Source organism: Poromitra crassiceps (assembly GCF_964638095.1).
Source record: "Poromitra crassiceps genome assembly, chromosome: 29".
Taxonomy (NCBI): domain Eukaryota; kingdom Metazoa; phylum Chordata; class Actinopteri; order Beryciformes; family Melamphaidae; genus Poromitra; species Poromitra crassiceps.
Window position 1 is genome coordinate 15,517,925 of NC_139641.1, and position 20,463 is coordinate 15,538,387.

The 20,463-nt window shown below is 43.3% G+C and overlaps 1 protein-coding gene across 1 annotated transcript in view; it reads right to left on the reverse strand.

Annotated features, from left to right (window-relative positions):
- The window catches only part of LOC310799914 (trypsin-3-like), a gene marked incomplete at both ends in the record, with an annotated part of 9,427 nt that extends 2,308 nt beyond the window's left edge, over nucleotides 1-7,119 (reverse strand). Inside the window, 3 exons of the mRNA XM_083662523.1 lie at nucleotides 1,190-1,452; nucleotides 5,538-5,691; nucleotides 7,080-7,119. Coding sequence (XP_083518649.1) covers nucleotides 1,190-1,452; nucleotides 5,538-5,691; nucleotides 7,080-7,119 — 457 coding nt within the window. The remainder of the gene's footprint in view (nucleotides 1-1,189; nucleotides 1,453-5,537; nucleotides 5,692-7,079) is intronic.
- Nucleotides 7,120-20,463: the final 13,344 nt, after the last annotated feature.

Here is a 20,463-nt window from a genome sequence, read left to right on the forward strand (position 1 = left end):
TCCAATCAAATCACCCACACGTTCTTGCGGTCCCGCCTTACAGTAGTGTTTCAACTGACTCTACCAGAATGCCATGGCAGTCGGACTTATAGTATTACTATTATTATTATATTATCATACTTGGAAACCGTTTTATAAAAGCAATATAGCACTCGAGCTGCGTGTGTTGTGGCATATATCCCGCTGCTCAGCAGTTATCCCACGAGGCCGCATGCTATATTGCTTAAAGCAGCTACGAGCAACTTTTTCGATTGTTATTAAACAGTATAATTACAATATTGATGCATCACATCTTACCTATAATAGTAGCTGAGACCAAAGCCGTGTGAATTGGAGATTGCTCCCTTAGATGATTATTAAGTCTGTGTCTGTCTAAACTCGCGTCAACAGGGGGCTCTCTCTCTCTCTCTCTTACCGCCGGACCGGCTAAACCCGGAAGTGAAACGCGGAAGTGAAACCCGGAAGTGAAACGCAGCTGCCTGCCTACCCCGTTCGCGCTGCCTAGCAACATAGCATAACAATGTGAACGCCACGCATACTCTCGCGAACATCTCTCGTTATATTCTAACAGGTTTTTTGGAAGTTATTTTGTGGTTATGGCCGAAGTGGCTGCTGCAAACCATTAATTTCACTTCCTGATCTTCCCTGGCCACAGACAGACTAACACTGGCCGATTCACTCGGGGCTCAAGCGAGACTACTCTGCGTTGGTCTCAGCTACTATTATAGGTAAGATGTGATGCATCAATATTGTAATTATACTGTTTAATAACAATCGAAAAAGTTGCTCGTAGCTGCAAAAAATATATAATATATAATATATAATATAATATATAATATATAATAATATTAATTTTGGAGGCCGATGCCGATAACGATTAGGAAGTAAAAAAATTCTGATATCGATATATCGGCCGATATTATATATTATATATTATATATTATACAATAATATCGATATATCGATATATCGGCCGATATTATATATTATATATTATATATTATATAATATATAATATCGGCCGATATATCGATATCGGATTTTTTTTACTTCCTAATATCGTTATCGGCATCGGCCTCCAAAATCCAGTATCAGGCGGGCTCTACTCTTGACCTTTTTGAAATATTCTCAAGCAGGCAGGGTATAGTCCCTCTTTCGAGACTTTTTCTATTTCACTGCGTTAACTCACAGCCCTCGTTGCTGGGACGAAGGCTCCCCCATCCGGAGATCTGGCACATGGCGCCGTCACGACCGCACGTTGTGGGGAGGCTGGCGGGGCGCACGTAGCCGTTCAGCACGGCCGGCCGGCTCAGCTTGATCAGCATGATGTCGCTGTCCTGCGTGCGGGAGTTGTACTCGGGGTGGCGGATGAACTCGGCGGACATGATGTGCTGCTCGGTCCCCTCGGCCTCCCAGATGTCATGCTCTCCCAGCCGCACTTCTACATTTGACCTGCAGGGGTTCAAGCCATCATGGAGCCCCATTATGATCTGAGAAGCTTCCTAAATCCATCCTTTTGGTCTGTTTCCCCACTTACTTATCGGTCTATCTACTCCGCAAAAACAGTCCCAACTACAGCTTACGCATTCAAAACCTCATCACCTGTTCCATCCCCTCAGTTCATACTGAGCGTGGAAAAAAGGCATTCTCTTACTCTGCCCCCTCCACCTGGAACACGCTACAGCAGAGTCTGAAGCTGTCCAGTCTGATCCCCCTCCACCTGGAACACGCTACAGCAGGGTCTGAAGCTGTCCAGTCTGATCCCCCTCCACCTGGAACACGCTACAGCAGAGTCTGAAGCTGTCCAGTCTGATCCCCCTCCACCTGGAACACGCTACAGCAGAGTCTGAAGCTGTCCAGTCTGATCCCCCTCCACCTGGAACACGCTACAGCAGAGTCTGAAGCTGTCCAGTCTGATCCCCCTCCACCTGGAACACACTACAGCAGAGTCTGAAGCTGTTTGATCTCCCTCCACCTGGAACACACTACAGCAGAGTCTGAAGCTGTCCAGTCTGATCCCCTTCCACCTGGAACACGCTACAGCAGAGTCTGAAGCTGTCCAGTCTGATCCCCCTCCACCTGGAACACGCTACAGCAGAGTCTGAAGCTGTCCAGTCTGATCCTCCACCACCTGGAACACGCTACAGCAGAGTCTGAAGCTGTCCAGTCTGATCCCCCTCCACCTGGAACACACTACAGCAGAGTCTGAAGCTGTCCAGTTTGATCCCCCTCCACCTGGAACACGCTACAGCAGAGTCTGAAGCTGTCCAGTCTGATCCTCCTCCACCTGGAACACACTACAGCAGAGTCTGAAGCTGTCCAGTTTGATCCCCCTCCACCTGGAACACACTACAGCAGAGTCTGAAGCTGTCTAGTTTGATCCCCCTCCACCTGGAACACGCTACAGCAGAGTCTGAAGCTGTCCAGTCTGATCCCCCTCCACCTGGAACACGCTACAGCAGAGTCTGAAGCTGTCCAGTCTGATCCCCCTCCACCTGGAACACACTACAGCAGAGTCTGAAGCTGTCCAGTCTGATCCCCCTCCACCTGGAACACGCTACAGCAGAGTCTGAAGCTGTCCAGTCTGATCCCCCTCCACCTGGAACACACTACAGCAGAGTCTGAAGCTGTCCAGTCTGATCCCCCTCCACCTGGAACACGCTACAGCAGAGTCTGAAGCTGTCCAGTCTGATCCTCCTCCACCTGGAACACACTACAGCAGAGTCTGAAGCTGTCCAGTCTGATCCCCCTCCACCTGGAACACGCTACAGCAGAGTCTGAAGCTGTCCAGTCTGATCCCCCTCCACCTGGAACACACTACAGCAGAGTCTGAAGCTGTCCAGTCTGATCCCCCTCCACCTGGAACACGCTACAACAGAGTCTGAAGCTGTCCAGTTTGATCCCCCTCCACCTGGAACACGCTACAGCAGAGTCTGAAGCTGTCCAGTCTGATCCCCCTCCACCTGGAACACGCTACAACAGAGTCTGAAGCTGTCCAGTTTGATCCCCCTCCACCTGGAACACGCTACAGCAGAGTCTGAAGCTGTCCAGTCTGATCCCCCTCCACCTGGAACACGCTACAGCAGAGTCTGAAGCTGTCCAGTCTGATCCTCCTCCACCTGGAACACACTACAGCAGAGTCTGAAGCTGTCCAGTCTGATCCCCCTCCACCTGGAACACACTACAGCAGAGTCTGAAGCTGTCCAGTCTGATCCCCCTCCACCTGGAACACGCTACAACAGAGTCTGAAGCTGTCCAGTTTGATCCCCCTCCACCTGGAACACACTACAGCAGAGTCTGAAGCTGTCCAGTCTGATCCCCCTCCACCTGGAACACACTACAGCAGAGTCTGAAGCTGTCCAGTCTGATCCCCCTCCACCTGGAACACGCTACAACAGAGTCTGAAGCTGTCCAGTCTGATCCCCCTCCACCTGGAACACGCTACAACAGAGTCTGAAGCTGTCCAGTCTGATCCCCCTCCACCTGGAACACGCTACAGCAGAGTCTGAAGCTGTCCAGTCTGATCCCCCTCCACCTGGAACACGCTACAGCAGAGTCTGAAGCTGTCCAGTCTGATCCCCCTCCACCTGGAACACGCTACAGCAGAGTCTGAAGCTGTCCAGTCTGATCCCCCTCCACCTGGAACACGCTACAGCAGAGTCTGAAGCTGTCCAGTCTGATCCCCCTCCACCTGGAACACACTACAGCAGAGTCTGAAGCTGTCCAGTTTGATCCCCCTGGCAAGTTTTAAATTATTGTTGAGTAATTTGGAGAGAGGTTCCTTGATCTGCTCCTGCTCTCAAGGCTAAATTTTTGTCTTTCTTTTTTTTTTCTTCTTTTTTCCCCCCGATTTTTATTCAATTTTTATCCCCCATTAGTGCTAATTTATTTATTTATCCTGGTTGCTGCTCCACCCTCTGCCGATCTGGGGAGAGCCGAAAACTGGCTCCATGCTTCCTCCGAGACATGGGCAGTTAGCCAGCCGCTTCTTTTCACCTGACAGGGGAAGCTTCACCGGTAGGACATAGCACGTGGGAGGTTCACGCTATTCCAACCAGTTCCCCTCCCTCCGAACAGGCGCCCTTAACGACCAGAGGAGGAACCACATCAGCAACCAGGATATTGCATGTTTTGGTGAAGGGGGTTCCTATATGAAGGAAACCCCTGGGAGGCACGGGGAGAACATGCAAACTCCACACAGAAAGGCCCTTTTGACGACCCCACCTGGGCGGTGGGCATGCGGACGGGCACGCACTCCTTCAGCGCTCACAGCGTCCCAGGTGGGAATCGAACCCAGGACCTTCGAGCTGTGAGGCGACAGCGCTTACCACTGCACCACCGTACCCCCCTCTAAATTTTTGTCTCTACCCCCCCCCCCCCCCCCTCTTCAGCACTTTATGTTTTATGTTGTTTTTTAACTTATCGTGCGTTCCTTTATCGCAAAATAACTGGAATGTGGAGGCTAAATGACATCACATCCGTTTTGTTAGCGTTCCATTTGCAAAAAACTTGAGCTGGGAAGTTCACTGTTGATTGGTCAGATCCAGTCGCTAGCCAGGCTAGCCATTGTTAGCCATTGTTAGCAATAACAATTGACAACATGGCATTTCGCGGCATTTTGCGCATACAAACACTGCAGCCTCATGTCCACACAGATAGAAGTTAGGCAGTGCTGTGTGTACAGCTGATTTAATGAGACACAAACAAAACAGAAGTGCTAAACAATATTACTACAATTACTACTACTGTTGTTGCGCGGCGCAGCCATCTTGGATTTTTGAGGTTGGGGCTGCTGAGACTCCTACGAGTTTGGAATGGGAAATACCAGCTCTGATGACGTCACCGCCCAGCTCATGACCTTTGAAGTCGTAAGATTACCAGTCCCCAGTTATAAAGGAATGCACGATTATTATGGTTTGACGGTTGATTGTACTGTTGCTGTCTTTACATGTGTAACTTGTTGTATGAGCTGCTGTATGAACAGGTCGCACTTGTAAATGAGACCTCTGTCTCAATGTGATTTTACCTGTTTAAATAAAGGCTAAATAAAAAATAAATAATAATAATCTTTATTTTTATAGCACTTTTCAAAACAAATGTTACAAAGTGCTTAACAAGGCAATAGAAACAAGCAATAGTACAAATATTGAAAAATAAAAATTAAATTAAATAACCACAGGCTATTTCTAATCTGTTAGAAACTGTTACCAGATAAAAGCAAAAACAAACGTATTTATACAGAAATTGGAGAGTTTGATAGAGGTGCAGATTACGGGAATGCCATCTTATAGAGGTGTGTTTTTAACTTTTTTTTAAATATGGACACTGATGTTGATAGTCAGATATCTGCGGGAAGTGCATTCCAGAGCTTGGGGGCCCTGACCGCGAAATACCACTTTCCCACCCAAAGAAATCATCAAGTCATGAATTACAGAGTCAACGAGGTTTTCAAAATCCATCCGTTTTAAACACCGGCGAAACTCAAAACTGTTACAAACATGCTATTAAGCTGTGGTTAGTGACGAAATGTTCCTTACTTTGATCTGCAGTGCGCAGCAGACAGCACCCACTCACTAGACAGAAGAGTACCTCCACAGAAGTTGTACCCATCGAAGAGGGACACTTGGTAGGGCACAGAGTGCTTCGGGCACTCATACCCTCCGACAATCTTGCCATCTTCCTCCAGGGCAACTGGGGTTTGTTGAATTAAAAAAGTCAAAATAAGGAACAGACAAAAAAACAAACAGACGATGCCATGCTGTATCGTTGGCATCAGTGGCGTTGGAAGTACTTTTAGGTAGGGGGTGCTGTCACCGATTCAACATTGGGGGGGACGGCTGACGGCGCCCACAGGGCGCCAAAAAATTTGGCCACTTTGTCGCCAGATTAGAGGAATATTAATATTAAGATTAGACTGTTGTGTCATTATTCAGTCACCTTTTCTCACTCACCTCCATGTCACCACTTGCTCCCACTGCTGTGTTGGAATCCTCATTCTCTCTCCCACCCTTTTTGGACTTTTAGCCATATTTAGAGGAATATTAAATTTTAAATTAACATTAGGATTATACTGTTGTGATGTCATTATTCAGTGTCTTCTCCTCTTCTCTGCAGCATTACTCAATTTACCCTCAGGACTCAGGGACAGTGATAGCCTACCTGCTATTCCTCCGATATATCCAGGGCCGGATTAATAGTACCATGGGCCCCCGGTGCTATTCATTTTCTAAGCTATTCATTTAGCCTTTTAAGGTAGTCATAAAGATTATATCTTCCAGACTGAAATGTTATAACAGAAGTGGAGTATTGGCCAGAATTACATGAACATTTGGACACTTATTCAGCGGGTATTTTGCATGTTGCGTTCAGGTGCACTGTAAAAAAAAAAAAAAAAAAAAAAAATTTTTTTTTTTTTTTTTTTTTACATCTCTTGCCACCAGGGGGTGCTGCAGCGCCCACCGCACCGTGCTTCCAACGCCGTTGGTTGGCATCAGGTTAGACATAGCTACATGCGAGTCTGTGACACACATTAGCAGTGTTGGGCAAGTTACTTTCAAAATGTAATATACTACTAGTTACTTTCATTTGAAAGTAATATGTTACTTTACAATATTACTGTCTGTGTAGAGTAACTTGTTACTTATTACACTACTTTTGCATTACTTTCACCAAAACAACAGCAGCAGCAGAATGACATCGCTGCCCCGGAACCATCCTGAAAAATAATGTCAACTGCCTTGAAGTCAGTGTAAACAATCCAACATTCGAAACGTTATTCTTTTCCTTTGTTATTGTCATCTATAGTGGTTATTTGCATAAAAACACAGTTTGATTAGGACATGATTGTATCTTTTTTAAATATGTGCTTTGATTTAATAAACACTCAATTTGTAACTTGACAAAGTAACTGGTGTAATATTACTGAAATCCTATAAGTAATAAGTGAGCTACTGCTAAAAGTAATATATTACATGTAATATGTTACTTTTGTAATGAGTTACCCCAAACACTGCACATTAGATATGCTGTTATGCATCATCAGACTTAATTAATGCTTATGAATCAAGTTATTATCATACCTGCCCATCCAAAGAGTGCCACAAGAAGGAAATACTTCATGCTTTCGGTCTGTCTGGTTGGCGAGACTGGTGTGTCCTCAGCCTCTCTTTTCCATGTATTTTAGTCCTCTTATCTGCTCTTTCTCAAGGTCGTCTATCGCCAGGGGGGTACACCTCAAACAGTGACACCTTGGAAAACATGTGTTCCATTTCCCCAGAACACTGGCTTCAATGTACAGTACAGTATATACGATTGAATCATGACTTTGGGTGTCTGTGGTTTATGGTTGATGCCAAAGAGAGTTTAGATCCCAGATGTTTTCATTTATAATTGTATGTATGAATAACTACATAAAAAAAGATAACTATATAGTTACGTTATTGAATACTATGTATGGCATAGTGTATATATGACAACAAGTATTGTCATATATATACATCATTGTTATGTATTACTATATGACTAGTGTTTTATGTATGTATGTATGTGTATGTGTGTATGTATGTACATATACATGTATATATATGTGGATATTTCTATAGTATGTGTTGTTATACAAGTATAAATATAATAATGTAGTATTGTGGAAAAGGGGTGGGAGTTAATAAGTTATACTTCTTCTCACTCCTTTTCGAATATGTCTACGTTTGTTACCCCTTCATCTTTATTTCATAATACTATTTCAATCGACTTGTTAACGTGTAATTTTGAAGGCCCCGTATATTGTCTCTGTTTTGTTTACATACATATTCGAAATAAACATGACAAACAAACAATCAAAGAATGAAACAATGCATGACCAGCACTGCCATTTGGAATTTCCTCTCTGAGTAGTTTCCTCCTATCCAACATAGCCTATTTTAATGACTGTAGCATATACAATATGTCTCCTTTTTGTTTACATTCAAGTCCTTTAGGGCGGCATTTGAATAGTTTCTCAAGTTTGAGCTGACAGTTCTGCATATAGGTTTCCATGAGAGTCGTCCCTGGCAGTGGCAATGATATCAACACAATTATTTGTGCATATTATGAACTTCAGTTGAATAGAAGCAAACCACATGCTACATCATCAGACACGTGATGATAAGTTCCTCTATGTCTACGCGTGACTTCACACGTGATCATGTTGAGAAAGACAGCTTGATCTGTACATATGGTTACTCATATCCTGTATTACAGGATAGGTTGAAGTAGCAAAAGTATGGGAATGTTGCTTCTGAAACTGCAACCACACGTGGACACGTTCCTTGATAGTTCCTCAAACTGCTGTTATTTTTGTGGTCAAAGCGATTCAGCTGTGTGTCACTTGTGTATGACATGTGGTACAGCAGGGGTGCCCAACCTTTTTTGACCCAAGATCTACTTTTCAAGTAGCCAGCCTTCCGAGATCTACCAGTCCAGTTTCAACATCGCCAAACGCACACACGTCGTTTCCAGCCTGCAGTAACTAACCTCACAACACTTTCTCGTTGTCCCACAACCACTTGACATTAGGGCTGTGAATCTTCACTGGCCTCACGATTCGATTCGATTACGATTCAGAGGGCTACGATTCGATTTGATTCGATGCATCTCGATGCATCTTAAATCGATGCATCACTTTTTTTCCCCAATACATGATTTATTTTTTCTCACTTTCTTTTTTCTCACTGTGTGGCTTTGGAATTGCATTGTATTATGATCCATAATTAAAATAAACAACTGCATGTACTTCCATTATATTTTATTTGATTATTAATAATATATATATACATATTTTATTTTTTAAATAATCAATTTTTGACACCCCTCGCGATCGACCTGGGGTCAGTTCGCGGTCGACCAGTAGACCGCGATCGACTGGTTGGTACAGTATAGGTGGTACAGTATAGGGCACCGTGGCAGCCTGTCACATGATACACAAGAGAGAGAGCCCCAGTCAGCTATTAGCTTCATGACACACGGTTCCACCCATACACACACACACACACACACACACACACACGTGCGCAGCAACCCACACTTGAAAGCATGCCCACACACACATAGACACACGTATGTACGGTACAATTCCTGCATCACGCAATTATCACAATCACATAACGACTTACATCAATATGAATCAATATGAGCTCATATGTCAGCAGGTTTGCATATGATTGTGTGGTCCAAATGTGTGTGTTTTCATTTGATTGTGTGTATGTGTGCAGAGGGGCAGCTTGTGAACAGGCAAGGCAGGCAACTGCTTGGGGCCCCAGTCTGTTAGGGCCCGCTGAGGCCTGACAAGATTTACTCCACAGCAGTGACTACCAACCCCTATCCATTAAAGAACCAATGGAAAATTTGCAATGGCATTGAAACCTCCCTAAAGGGGCTCCATGTCATCCCCTGGCCTGGAAAATTTTGAATGACGTGAATTCACTTTCACTTTCAATTCAAGTCAAGTAGGCCTATGTGACTCATTCCCATCAAACTTGTATGATTCACGTATTCTCTTGAAATGAAAGTGAATGAAGTAAATGAATTTATCTGGAAGTCAAAACGAAAGAGAAAAAAGAGGATGTGGGGAAAAAACAAGTGGAGCATATATTGATTAGGCAGATAACTGAATGCTGTTATTTTAGTATAGCCTATGGGGAGATAGGCTACTTGAATAAATTCAGCTAGCAAGGGTGTCACTTTTGTTTTTGTTTTGTTAGTTAGTTAACTTGGCTAAGCTAATAGTTAAGCTATTAATTGCTATGAAAGCAGGGCACACAATTAGCACCAGTCACGACTCACCAGCCAAATGCTGGTAATAAAATATAAATCTGCAAGTGGCTGGTAGGTAGATTTGATTCACTCGCCACCAGTGATACCAGTGGTACAGTATAGGATTACTCATAGGTTAGTCTCGCTGGCCAGCCTCCCCTCCCTACCGTGAGAGGAGTCTGGCGCCGCAGGTCTCCATAGTGAGATAAACCAGCGAGACTACTCATAGGTTAAATATTCTTTAGACTTGAGTAAAAAGCACAAGTGGGAAATGTATTACGCAGCTATGACATTTTCTTTTACATCCAGAGGGCAGAGAAATAATAAAATATCTACTTTATGAGTAGTAATTCACTGCTTACTGATAGGCACTATGCTTATCTGCAAGCAGACTCAGCCACCTCTCCAGCTGTTGCCTGGGAAAGTGTAATATGGCTGTGTCACAATATTGACTTTTATGTTGGGAAAATGATAGCTATGATAGCTAAAGTGAATGGTGTTATGTTAGGACATTACACATTAAAGAGAATAACCGGGTCATGATTTCTGGAAAGAGACATTGCTGTTGAGTTTTTCAAATGTATGTTTGTGTCACTTCGACCACCACAAGCCAAGTGCCATCCCTTTCCGTTGTATTGGAGAGAAGGCAGAAATCTTTAGGGCTGATATCTCCAAAACTCAGGCAACTAACACAAAACGATCTAGGTGGATAAATAGCGCTACAGGTGAGAGGAAAAATATGTATTTTGGAATTTAGGGTGAGCTGTCCCTTTAAAGGGAAAATCCTTAATGAACATTGAAGAAACTGAAGAAATGTGTTTCGTGTTTTCTACCAATGGAGCAACTCCAGAAAGTGTCATGTGACCACATTGAGGATTATTCCTTACTTCTTTTGCATCCTCTGCACATTCTCTGCACTCTCTGTGTCTTGCATATATCTTCTGTATAGTTTAAATAATCGATAGCGCTTTACATTGTGGTGCACAGATTACTGCGTAATTATATAGTAATGATCACAACGCAACTAGTCATTTCTGGAGATACAGAATAATCTTACTATATAATGTGTTTGTCCAGAGAGCTCTCTCTCTCTCTCTATTTGTCTGGACTTTCAAGGCGCACCTTTGCTCCGATCGCCTCTCAAATTTGCCAAAACACCTTTCAGGTGTCTGGAATGAATCTATGCCAAATAGAAATAATGAAAAAATCCACCCACAGGGGGCACTACTTCTTCTTCTGTGGTGTTTTATGGCAGTTGGCATCCTTTATGTTGCATTACCGCCTCCTTCTGGATTTATCCATCCACTGTTTCCCTACATTGTGTCCCTCTCAACTGTGCACCTACCACCTCACACCTCCAGGGGGCACTACAGAGATATATTCACTCACTGATGACATCACAGTTGCTTGAGTGACATCACCCTATCAGCCTAATCTTATCTTTCTTAGTGGACACGGAAGTGTTAGACCCCCCCGGGTCTGGAACACAGTGCTAAAGCCTCCGGGACACACTCAAATTCATCATGAATCACAATGTATAGAATTGGTGATGTCAGCAGTGATGTCACTCGAGCGCTCAATGATGATGTCATCAGTGAGTGATGTCATCAGTGGTGATGTCACCAGATGATGTTGTCATTGCTCGAATGATATTGTATTGAGGATAATTTATATATAATAATAGTCGCTGTGAAGATAGATGAATCTGATTTATTTATACACCACACAATCATTTTATACCAAACTTGCACGCAAAGCCCAAGTTCACACAATGAAAGGAAACGACACCACCTAGCTAATCGTTCCTCAGGGAACTTGTTGTTGACCACTTTACCTAGAAACGCTTTGACCCATTGCATGCGTGAGTCATGCACAAATTCCCCTACAATATCACATCATTAGGTAATTAGGGCAATTAATCTGGCCTAATTAATTAAGGCAATTAATCGGCTCCATTAGGTCACCTGCAGGGGTGCTCTTTTCACTTCCTGAAAGATTCAGACCGATGTAAAATAGCATAGCTGTGGCCGAAAAACAATTCTGCTCACACTTTCACACACACACACACACACACACACACACACACACACACACACACACACACACACACACACACACACACTCACACACACACACACACACACACACACACACACACACACACACACACACACACACACACACACACACACACTGGATCGTCTCCTGTCCTTCCGTGTCGTCCGTGCGTCACACTGTAAGGTTGACTTTGTGCCACTAGGGGGCGGCATTGACAATGAATGGGACTGACCCAAGGGTGTATCTACAGTATATCACTGGTGGGGGACAACATGTTTACCACTATTCACTTGTTTTTTGCTCAAACATTTCTTTAACTTTGCGTGATAAATTGATAGAGAAGCCCTTGACAATTAGATATTGGTGTAGATAGACCAATAAAATATGTTCAGCCTTATAGGTTTTGGAATGCAAATAAGGTACATTCCCGTTTTGAAATACTACCTAGGTTAAATGACTTAGCTTGTCAAATAAAAAGTGTTTATTTCCCACTTTCTGCTACAGGTATGTATTTAAAAGATAAGGAACTGACACCACCGCTTCTTCTGCTGAGTCAATGTTCTAGGAATCAGGAGGTTCTAGGAGGTGCAAGGCTCCACCGTCACTCCTGTATGAGTCTCTAGGTGTTTATCAGCTCCAGACAGGAAAACATCTAAATGTGAGGGGTACATTTAAACCAAGCCCTATGATTATACACTTAACGCTAAAATCTAACACATTCCCATCCAGCACAGGCAAGTTCTTCCCTCCTCATTACTGTGTGACATACAGTGTCTGACGTGTGTAGAAAATACCTCCTTCATATCTACTCATAATAAATAAGTGTATAGTACAGTAACTTGGCACATTCTGCAGCATAAACATGAAAATTTGAATAATACTGTTGCACAATACCCAATCAAACAAAGACACAATCAGCAGTTTTGTGTATATAATTCAGCTCTGTTTTTCTCATTTGTTTTCTTCTGTCGGCATTTTGCTAAACCTAACTGGAACATTGACAATACAACTCCAATAGAAGAAAAGTGGATGATAGTCACTTTCTGTTGAGGTTATTTATGCACAGCCACGCCGTTTTATAACGGCCTGCGGCCTCGTGGGATAACAGCTGATCAGCGGGATATATTTGCCACAACACACTGGCTCTCATGCTATATTGCTTATATATATATATATATATATATATATATATATACATATATATATATACTGTATATATAGGTGGATATGCTGAAGAAGAATGGACAACAGCACATGGTGTTCACTTGCTCAATCTGAATCATTTAATTACATTTCGTTTACAAGACCTACCAAAGTTAAGTTAAGTTAAGTTAAGTTATCCTTTATTTATTCCCATGGGGAAATTCATCCTCTGCATTTGACCCATCCTCTACTAGGAACCTTCCTAGAACTAGGAGCAGTGGGCAGCCACTGTGCAGCGCCCGGGCCGGGGACCAACTCCAGTTCTTTTGCCAGTGCCATGGTCAGGGGCACTGACAGGAGTATTAACCCTAACATACATGTCTTTTGGTGGTGGGAGGAAACCGGAGCACCCGGAGAAAACCCACACGAACACGGGGAGAACATGCAAACTCCACACAGAAAGGACCTGGGACGGACCGGGGTTCGAACCCGGGACCTTCTTGCTGTGAGGCAACAGTGCTATAACCACTGAGCCACCGTGCCGTCCACAACATGTGGTGTGAGCAACAGGATGTGATCAACCGGCGGAATCAACAAAGAGGAAAGAGAATTCACCGACAGCTCTTATGCAAACTTAAAGGGACACTCTGCCCATCTTCAAACAGCTTTGTATCGTTACAACATCAGTAGTGTATCAGAAAACTGTCAACCGTTTTGCAGACGTTCATTTAGTCACAGTTATTGAGAGTAAAGTTGAGTTATAAATTGTGGACCAATGATGTCATTCATGCACAAATTATACCTGAACTCAAATTCTCCCAATAACTGTCAAACTAAATGACTTCAAAACGGTTGACAGTCTTCTGATATACTACTGATGTTGTAATGATACAAAGCTTTACTTTACTTTACTTTACTTTATTTCATTTGGCAGACGCCTTTCTCCAAAGCGACGTACAGAGGGATAAAAAACAAGCATAGATCATGTAACATACAGTACATAGTGGAAAGCAGAGATAATGAAAAAGATAAATAAAATAAAGAAACAAAAACAGTTGACAGTTTGTGGGGGGAAAAAGAAAAAAAAAAAAAAAAAGCTGGTTGAAAATCAGTGGAGTGTCCCTTTAAAAATGCCATTGACTTAAAAAAAAAAGCCTAAAGCCGCAGTTTTAGTTTTCCCTTAAAACATACATACCACGGCCTTAGTTACAGACAAGAACCCCATCTGGATCTCCCTGTTTAACCATTCCCGTTCCCCGGATCCCACTCCGCTGTACCTCCAAATACACTCGGACAGACAGAGAGAGCACTGTGTCATATCCGCTGTATACCTCCAAATACACTTGGACAGACAGAGGAGAGCAGTGTGTCATAGATCTGTATGATAATGTGCTTTGTGCCAGACGTGTTTGCTGCAGGCAGAGACTGATTATTCATATCCCTTTAGGCCTGCCGAGGGGGGGACCGACCGGCGTTGCGGTTTGGAAGTAGGGACAAATATAAGGAAGTGGTTTTAGGTTATTGAGGTTTAGCGTTCCCCTTATGTGTGGTGTATTTCGTGGAAAAAAAACCTTAGCTTGAGGCATAGAGGGAGAATCATTGGCTCCCATTCTGACTTCAAAACAAAATTCCTGACCCTTCCACCACACCCGGGAGACAAGGAGCCCGATTTCCAGTCAGCACCGCAGCAAGATCAACAAACCTCGGAGGCTTATACGGATGCCCACTATTTGTTTGCTTGTCTTCGTGAAGCTGGAAACGAGACGTTTTAAAACATGCCACCGTCCTGCTACGTATGGTCCCCTGAGAAGAAGGAAAAGAGAGTTGTGGATTTTAGGCAGTGTTGCGCAAGTTACTTTCAAAATGTAATATACTACATATTACTAGTTACTTTCATTTGAAAGTAATACGTTACTTTACAATATTACTTTCTGTGTAGAGTAACTCGTTACTTAGTGCACTACTTTTGCATTACTTTGACCAAAACAACAACAGCAGCAGAATGACATCGCCGCCCCCGGAACCATCCCAAAAAATAATTTCAACCACCTTGAAGTCAGTGTAAACAATCAAACAAAATTTTAAATGTTATTTTTTTCCTTTGTTATTGTCATCTATAGTGGTTATTTGCATAAAAACACACAGTTTGATTAGGAAATGATTGTATCTTTCTTAAATATGTGCTTTGATTGAATCAAATGTAACTCAATTTGTAACTCGAGTTACTTGAGAAAGTAACTGCTATAATATGACTGAAATCCTATAAGTAATAAGTTACATTACTGAGTTACTGCTAAAAGTAATATATTACTTGTAATCTGTTACTTTTGTAATGAGTTACCCCCGACACTGGTGGATTTTAGGAAAAGCGAGTGAGCTCACGGTGTTTTTCTCTCAACAGCTATGAAAAATACTGGGTGGATTACAATGTCACAGTGAGAGCTGAGCTATGTCATTATTTTTTTGTCACTGCCCCCAAACATAGACGCACATTTTAAAAGTTGAGCCTTTCAGGACACTGCCCCACCCTCTCAACAGCTGTAGGGAATAATAACCCCACACACACACACACACACACACACACACACACACACCCTCACCCCCACTCCATGCCCCCCCCCCCCCCCACACACCAGCCTCTACCACCGAAAAACTCAATTCTCCCTTAAACCCCCGCTAGTTGTTTTACACACCCAAATTGGTATTTGTGCGCCACACACATAATTATACGTTGGGCTGGTAAATGAAGAACTATGGGCAAGTCTTGGTCTCTGAAAGGCTTCCCTCAAACTACAGGCTTGGGATAGCTATTAATATCCACTCCAGACGAGCAAAACGCTTTGCTTTGACGTTTTGTGTTCAAAGAAGTGCTGCAGAACAATCCATTCACAAAAAAATTACATTTCAGCGGCATAGAAATGCAAAACTGCCAAATGTATTGCCCAAGGCAAACATAACAAAATAAAACAGAAGTAGCCGGCATGTCTAGACTGCAGCTGAAACGGGGAAGGAATTCAGTGTTACACGTAGGTTTATGTACAGTAACGGTACAGTGTAGCTCAGGGATACTCAACTTGCGGCCCGCGGGCCACATGCGGCCCGTGTGGCCCGCGATGGAATTGCAACAACAACAAAACATTTTTTAATTTATTTTTTACAGTGCACCTGAACGCAACATGCAAGATACCCGCTGAATAAGTGTCCAAATGTTCATGTCATTCTGGCCAATACTCTACTTCTGTTATAGCATTTCAGTCTGGAATATGGAATATCTTTCAATAATCTATGATTTAGCTGCTAAATTGTCAAATGCCGCCGTCTGCTCGCTACCCAGGCACTTATACTTAACCTAACTAACTTAACCTAACTAACTATCCGGTGTGCCCAACATTGTCAGACTAAACTCCGGCTGACACCCCAAAAACCTACAATCCGCTACAGAAAAATGTATATTGTTTGTTTATTAACTGGCCCCTGGCCTTCTATCATTTCACGAAAGTGGCCCCCGGGCAAAGCAAGTTGAGTATCCCTGGTGTAGCTTTTAAGAGTGATGCATTTAAAAAAGACCCAACTTATTCAACATGTTTCCTGTACTTACAAAGAATTGTTTTTAGTGGTGTAAAATATCTCCCAGTGGGGAAGTATTCAAATGTTGAATATGTATCCGATAACCGAGACGAGTCCTCCCACACAGTCAAATGAGGGTTGCTGCTCTGAATTCACACAGGGGCTGGGTGTGCAACTCATGGACACACACACACACACACACACACACACACATAGACTCTCTCTTGCTTTGTCTCTCTCGCACATGCACATACACACGCCCACACACATGCACGTGCATGCATGCGCACACACACTAGCTCGCGCACACACACACACACACACACACACACACACACACACACACACACACACACTCTGGGGGCTTACCTCCCCCTCACATCTGGTCTATTAGGACACAGGAGTACACCAGTTCCTGTGTGGTGTGTGTACATTAGCCTTTCCTTCTCTCCAGTATGTTCTAGTGTGCAAAAAAACAGTTTTCACTGTTTCTATGATCATGAAATGTCCTCAGATATGAAAAGAACTTAATTTGCCTTGTCTCCCGAGATGCAAATGTTGTCCAAATACAAATGAACTTATCTTCTTCTCTTAGTTAAAATTGGCTAAGTGGGCGGGCCGGCGGTCTGTGTGTCACGATTGTGATGTCTTCAGTGATGATGTCATCACGTCACTTGAGCAATTGTGATGTCATCAGTGATATCGCTCGAGCAATTGTGATGTCATCAGTGATGTAATAAATCCTTCCTGACTGAGTCACACATCGGACATTCCGATGCATGGGTGCTGCCCGCCTGCCTGGAATCTCCGAGGGCAGACCCCTGACTACCACGCTCTCAAGCGTAAATACGATATCCCTGGAATGCGCGTTTTAACGAGCCAGTTACATTTCTTTGCATTCTTAGAGATTATAGTTTTTGTTTTTTGTTCATGTTTCATGCAATTGGCCAAGTTAGTAGTTAGTTTATGGGATAGGAATTCTGTCAGATGACAGGCACTAGGTGCCATTTACTTCATTTGGAAGAGAAAATTATCCTGAAATGAAGATTTGATTGACAGCTGCCATGTCGTGATATGATTGGTTGAAATGGGGTAGAAAGTTGATAGTACTAGGTGACGTCAGCAAACTGTACATTACTGTTACCAATGAAATCTTGAAAAACGTACTTTTGATGTGAAAAAGTGTGAAAAACTAAAGGATTGTTGTGATTTTTTTGCATACATCATTAAATAGGTGCACTGCATACCCAGGTATTTGAACTAAAAGAAAAGAAAAGTCATTTTTGGGTTCAGCTCGACTTTAAGAATGATCTTTTTTGTGATACTCCAACTCCAACCCAAGCCATGTTAAACAGCATCACATTCATTTTAACACGTTTGGCGCAGCTTTCAAGCACCAACCCACTGCCATCTCATGCATGATGTGTGCATGTGTGGGAGTACGATGAACAGAACGATGGAACCTGGTGGGAGGAAACGTGAGAAGTTAAAATTATGATGAGGAGTTCCCCTCCCCACTGGACTGGACTGTATGTGTTAGGGTAGGGCTTGACTCTTACGGGACAATCTCCCCAGCCAACACTCTCCCACCTCCATCTTGTTCTGATTACTATATTTCCATGTTACTCTCTCTTAGACACAGGGCCCTTGTGCGTCTAGGCTTTGATGCATTTCTGCAGATTGTTTTGGTGCTATTCAACTGAAATATACGGTGCATTATTTGAAGTGATAAGTTAGAGGTCTTCTCGCAATCCCAGATCTTTATTGCATCTGCCTTGCATCACGCCAGATTGGATTAACCCATTGATACCTGATGCAGCATTTGCATGTATATCCCTCATTTGTGTGTGTATCCCTTTAAGACCGCGAACCGCGTGACCCTAACAAATTTCCGCTTTGAATATATGGCCACCCGAAAATATTTCCGCTTTGAAAAAATGGCCACCCGAAAAAAATTCCGCTTTGAAAATATGGCCACCCGAAAAAAAAATTCTGCTTTGCATCAGTATCCTATGTTGTTTTAGTATGTTGAATGGGAAGTCACAGTCAAGTCAAGTCAAGTCAAATTTATTTATATAGCACTTTTCATACACAAAGGCAATTCAAGGTGCTTTACAAAAAAATAATTGAAAAAACAAGCAGCAAAGCAATGCATATATAAAAAAAAACACAGAATATATACTCAAATTAACAAGCATGAAACATTATTTCTGTTTTAAATAAGTTACAAGGCATTGTCACCAGTAACAATATCTTCTGCTTTGGCCAGTGATTTTGTTCAAAACAAATGCAGTTTAGACTGTATTATTCATAGTCAGAATCTAAATTGACATTTCCAATTATTTACCATGTCTAGTGCCAGATTGAATTCAAGGTCTCAGTTTAGAGCGCAGTTGTAATTTTCGGGACTCGATGAGAACTTGATTGGGAAATAGGAAGTACAAAAAATACCATTACTACTGGATTCATTATTTCAAAGGGCTACCTGTGTTCACCATTACCATTACTACCTGTGTGTTCATGCAAGAACTATAATAAAAAACACTTTCTCAATAAAGTTTTGGAAGCTACAGATCTTGTCTGCAAGTCTATTGTGCAATAGTCTCGCTGGCCAGCCTCCCCTCCCTTCCGTCCGAGGAGTCTCCATAACTGGGATAAACCCTCCCCTGCTCTACTCTGCTCTCCCATTGGAGCGACTGTTTCAGTCGCTGCCGGATGTCCGCCCCCGGCTTATTACAAGCTCTGTCATTGGCTCCGACCATGTCAATCAGAGCGGCTTCCGCTCCCTCCTCCCTGTGTGTTGCTGTACATAGCCCCCTGCCGCCTCAGTGAAAACAACAACGCTAACTAGCTAGCAAGCTAACGGCAGAAACCTACACGCTAGCTCGTTGCGGGGTCACCCCTATGTTCCCACAGCCCAATGTTCCCACAGCCCTATGCTCCCACATTTAGGGTTAGGGTTAGGGTTAGGGTTAGGGTTGGGTTAGGGTTAGGGTTAGGGTTAGGGCTGTGGGAACATAGGGCTGTGGGAACATAGGGTTAGGGTTAGGGTTAGGGTTAGGGTTGGGTTAGGGTTAGGGTTAGGGTTAGGGCTGTGGGAACATAGGGCTGTGGGAACATAGGCACGCTCCCCTCGTTGCTACACGCTGAAAACGGCAAGTTGGATTGTTGGAAACTATTTTCCAAGGGCACCGCCGCTAAGCGCCGCCCATCGCAATCCCACTATGGAGACCTGCGGCGCCAGACTCCTCGGACGGAAGGGAGAGGAGGCTGGCCAGCGAGACTACATCTGCAATGACCTCTCCTGTTAGAAACTAAAAATGGCACAAACGTCTCAAGTGTTTAATGAATGCGTGGTTCAGTGAATGATCGAATGGATTAAATTTGCTCCATAGTGAATGAAAATATCCCATCCCATCGACCAAGAACAGATGCCCCTTTATTCATTAAGGAATTTATGCAAAATGTTTGTGCCAATAAATTACCGAAGTTCCTGTTAAAAAGCTGAAATCCTTATGTGGGGGATTTAGTCTTGTGCTTGACAGCCAAGCAGCTCAGCAGAGAGAAGAAAGGCTTGATCAGATATAGCAAAGCAATGTAACTTCCCTAACAGTTGAGTTATTTCTATCTATCGTTAGATACGACGTTTCTGAACTCCGCAGGAAATGTCGAAAATGTGGAAAATTGTAAAAGGGGATGCTGTCCAACGTTACGCCACTGCCTGTAACACATGGATGTTCTAACGTTGGTTAGAACATCCGTGAGAACAGCCATGAACATCCAACAGGCAGTGGCGTAACTTTGGTCTGAGAAGTGTGTGTGTGTGTGTGGGGGGGGGGGGGGTATAGCCAGTCAGTCTGTACTTGATTCTAAATGAATTAACAGGAGAGCTGTCTGCATATTTTT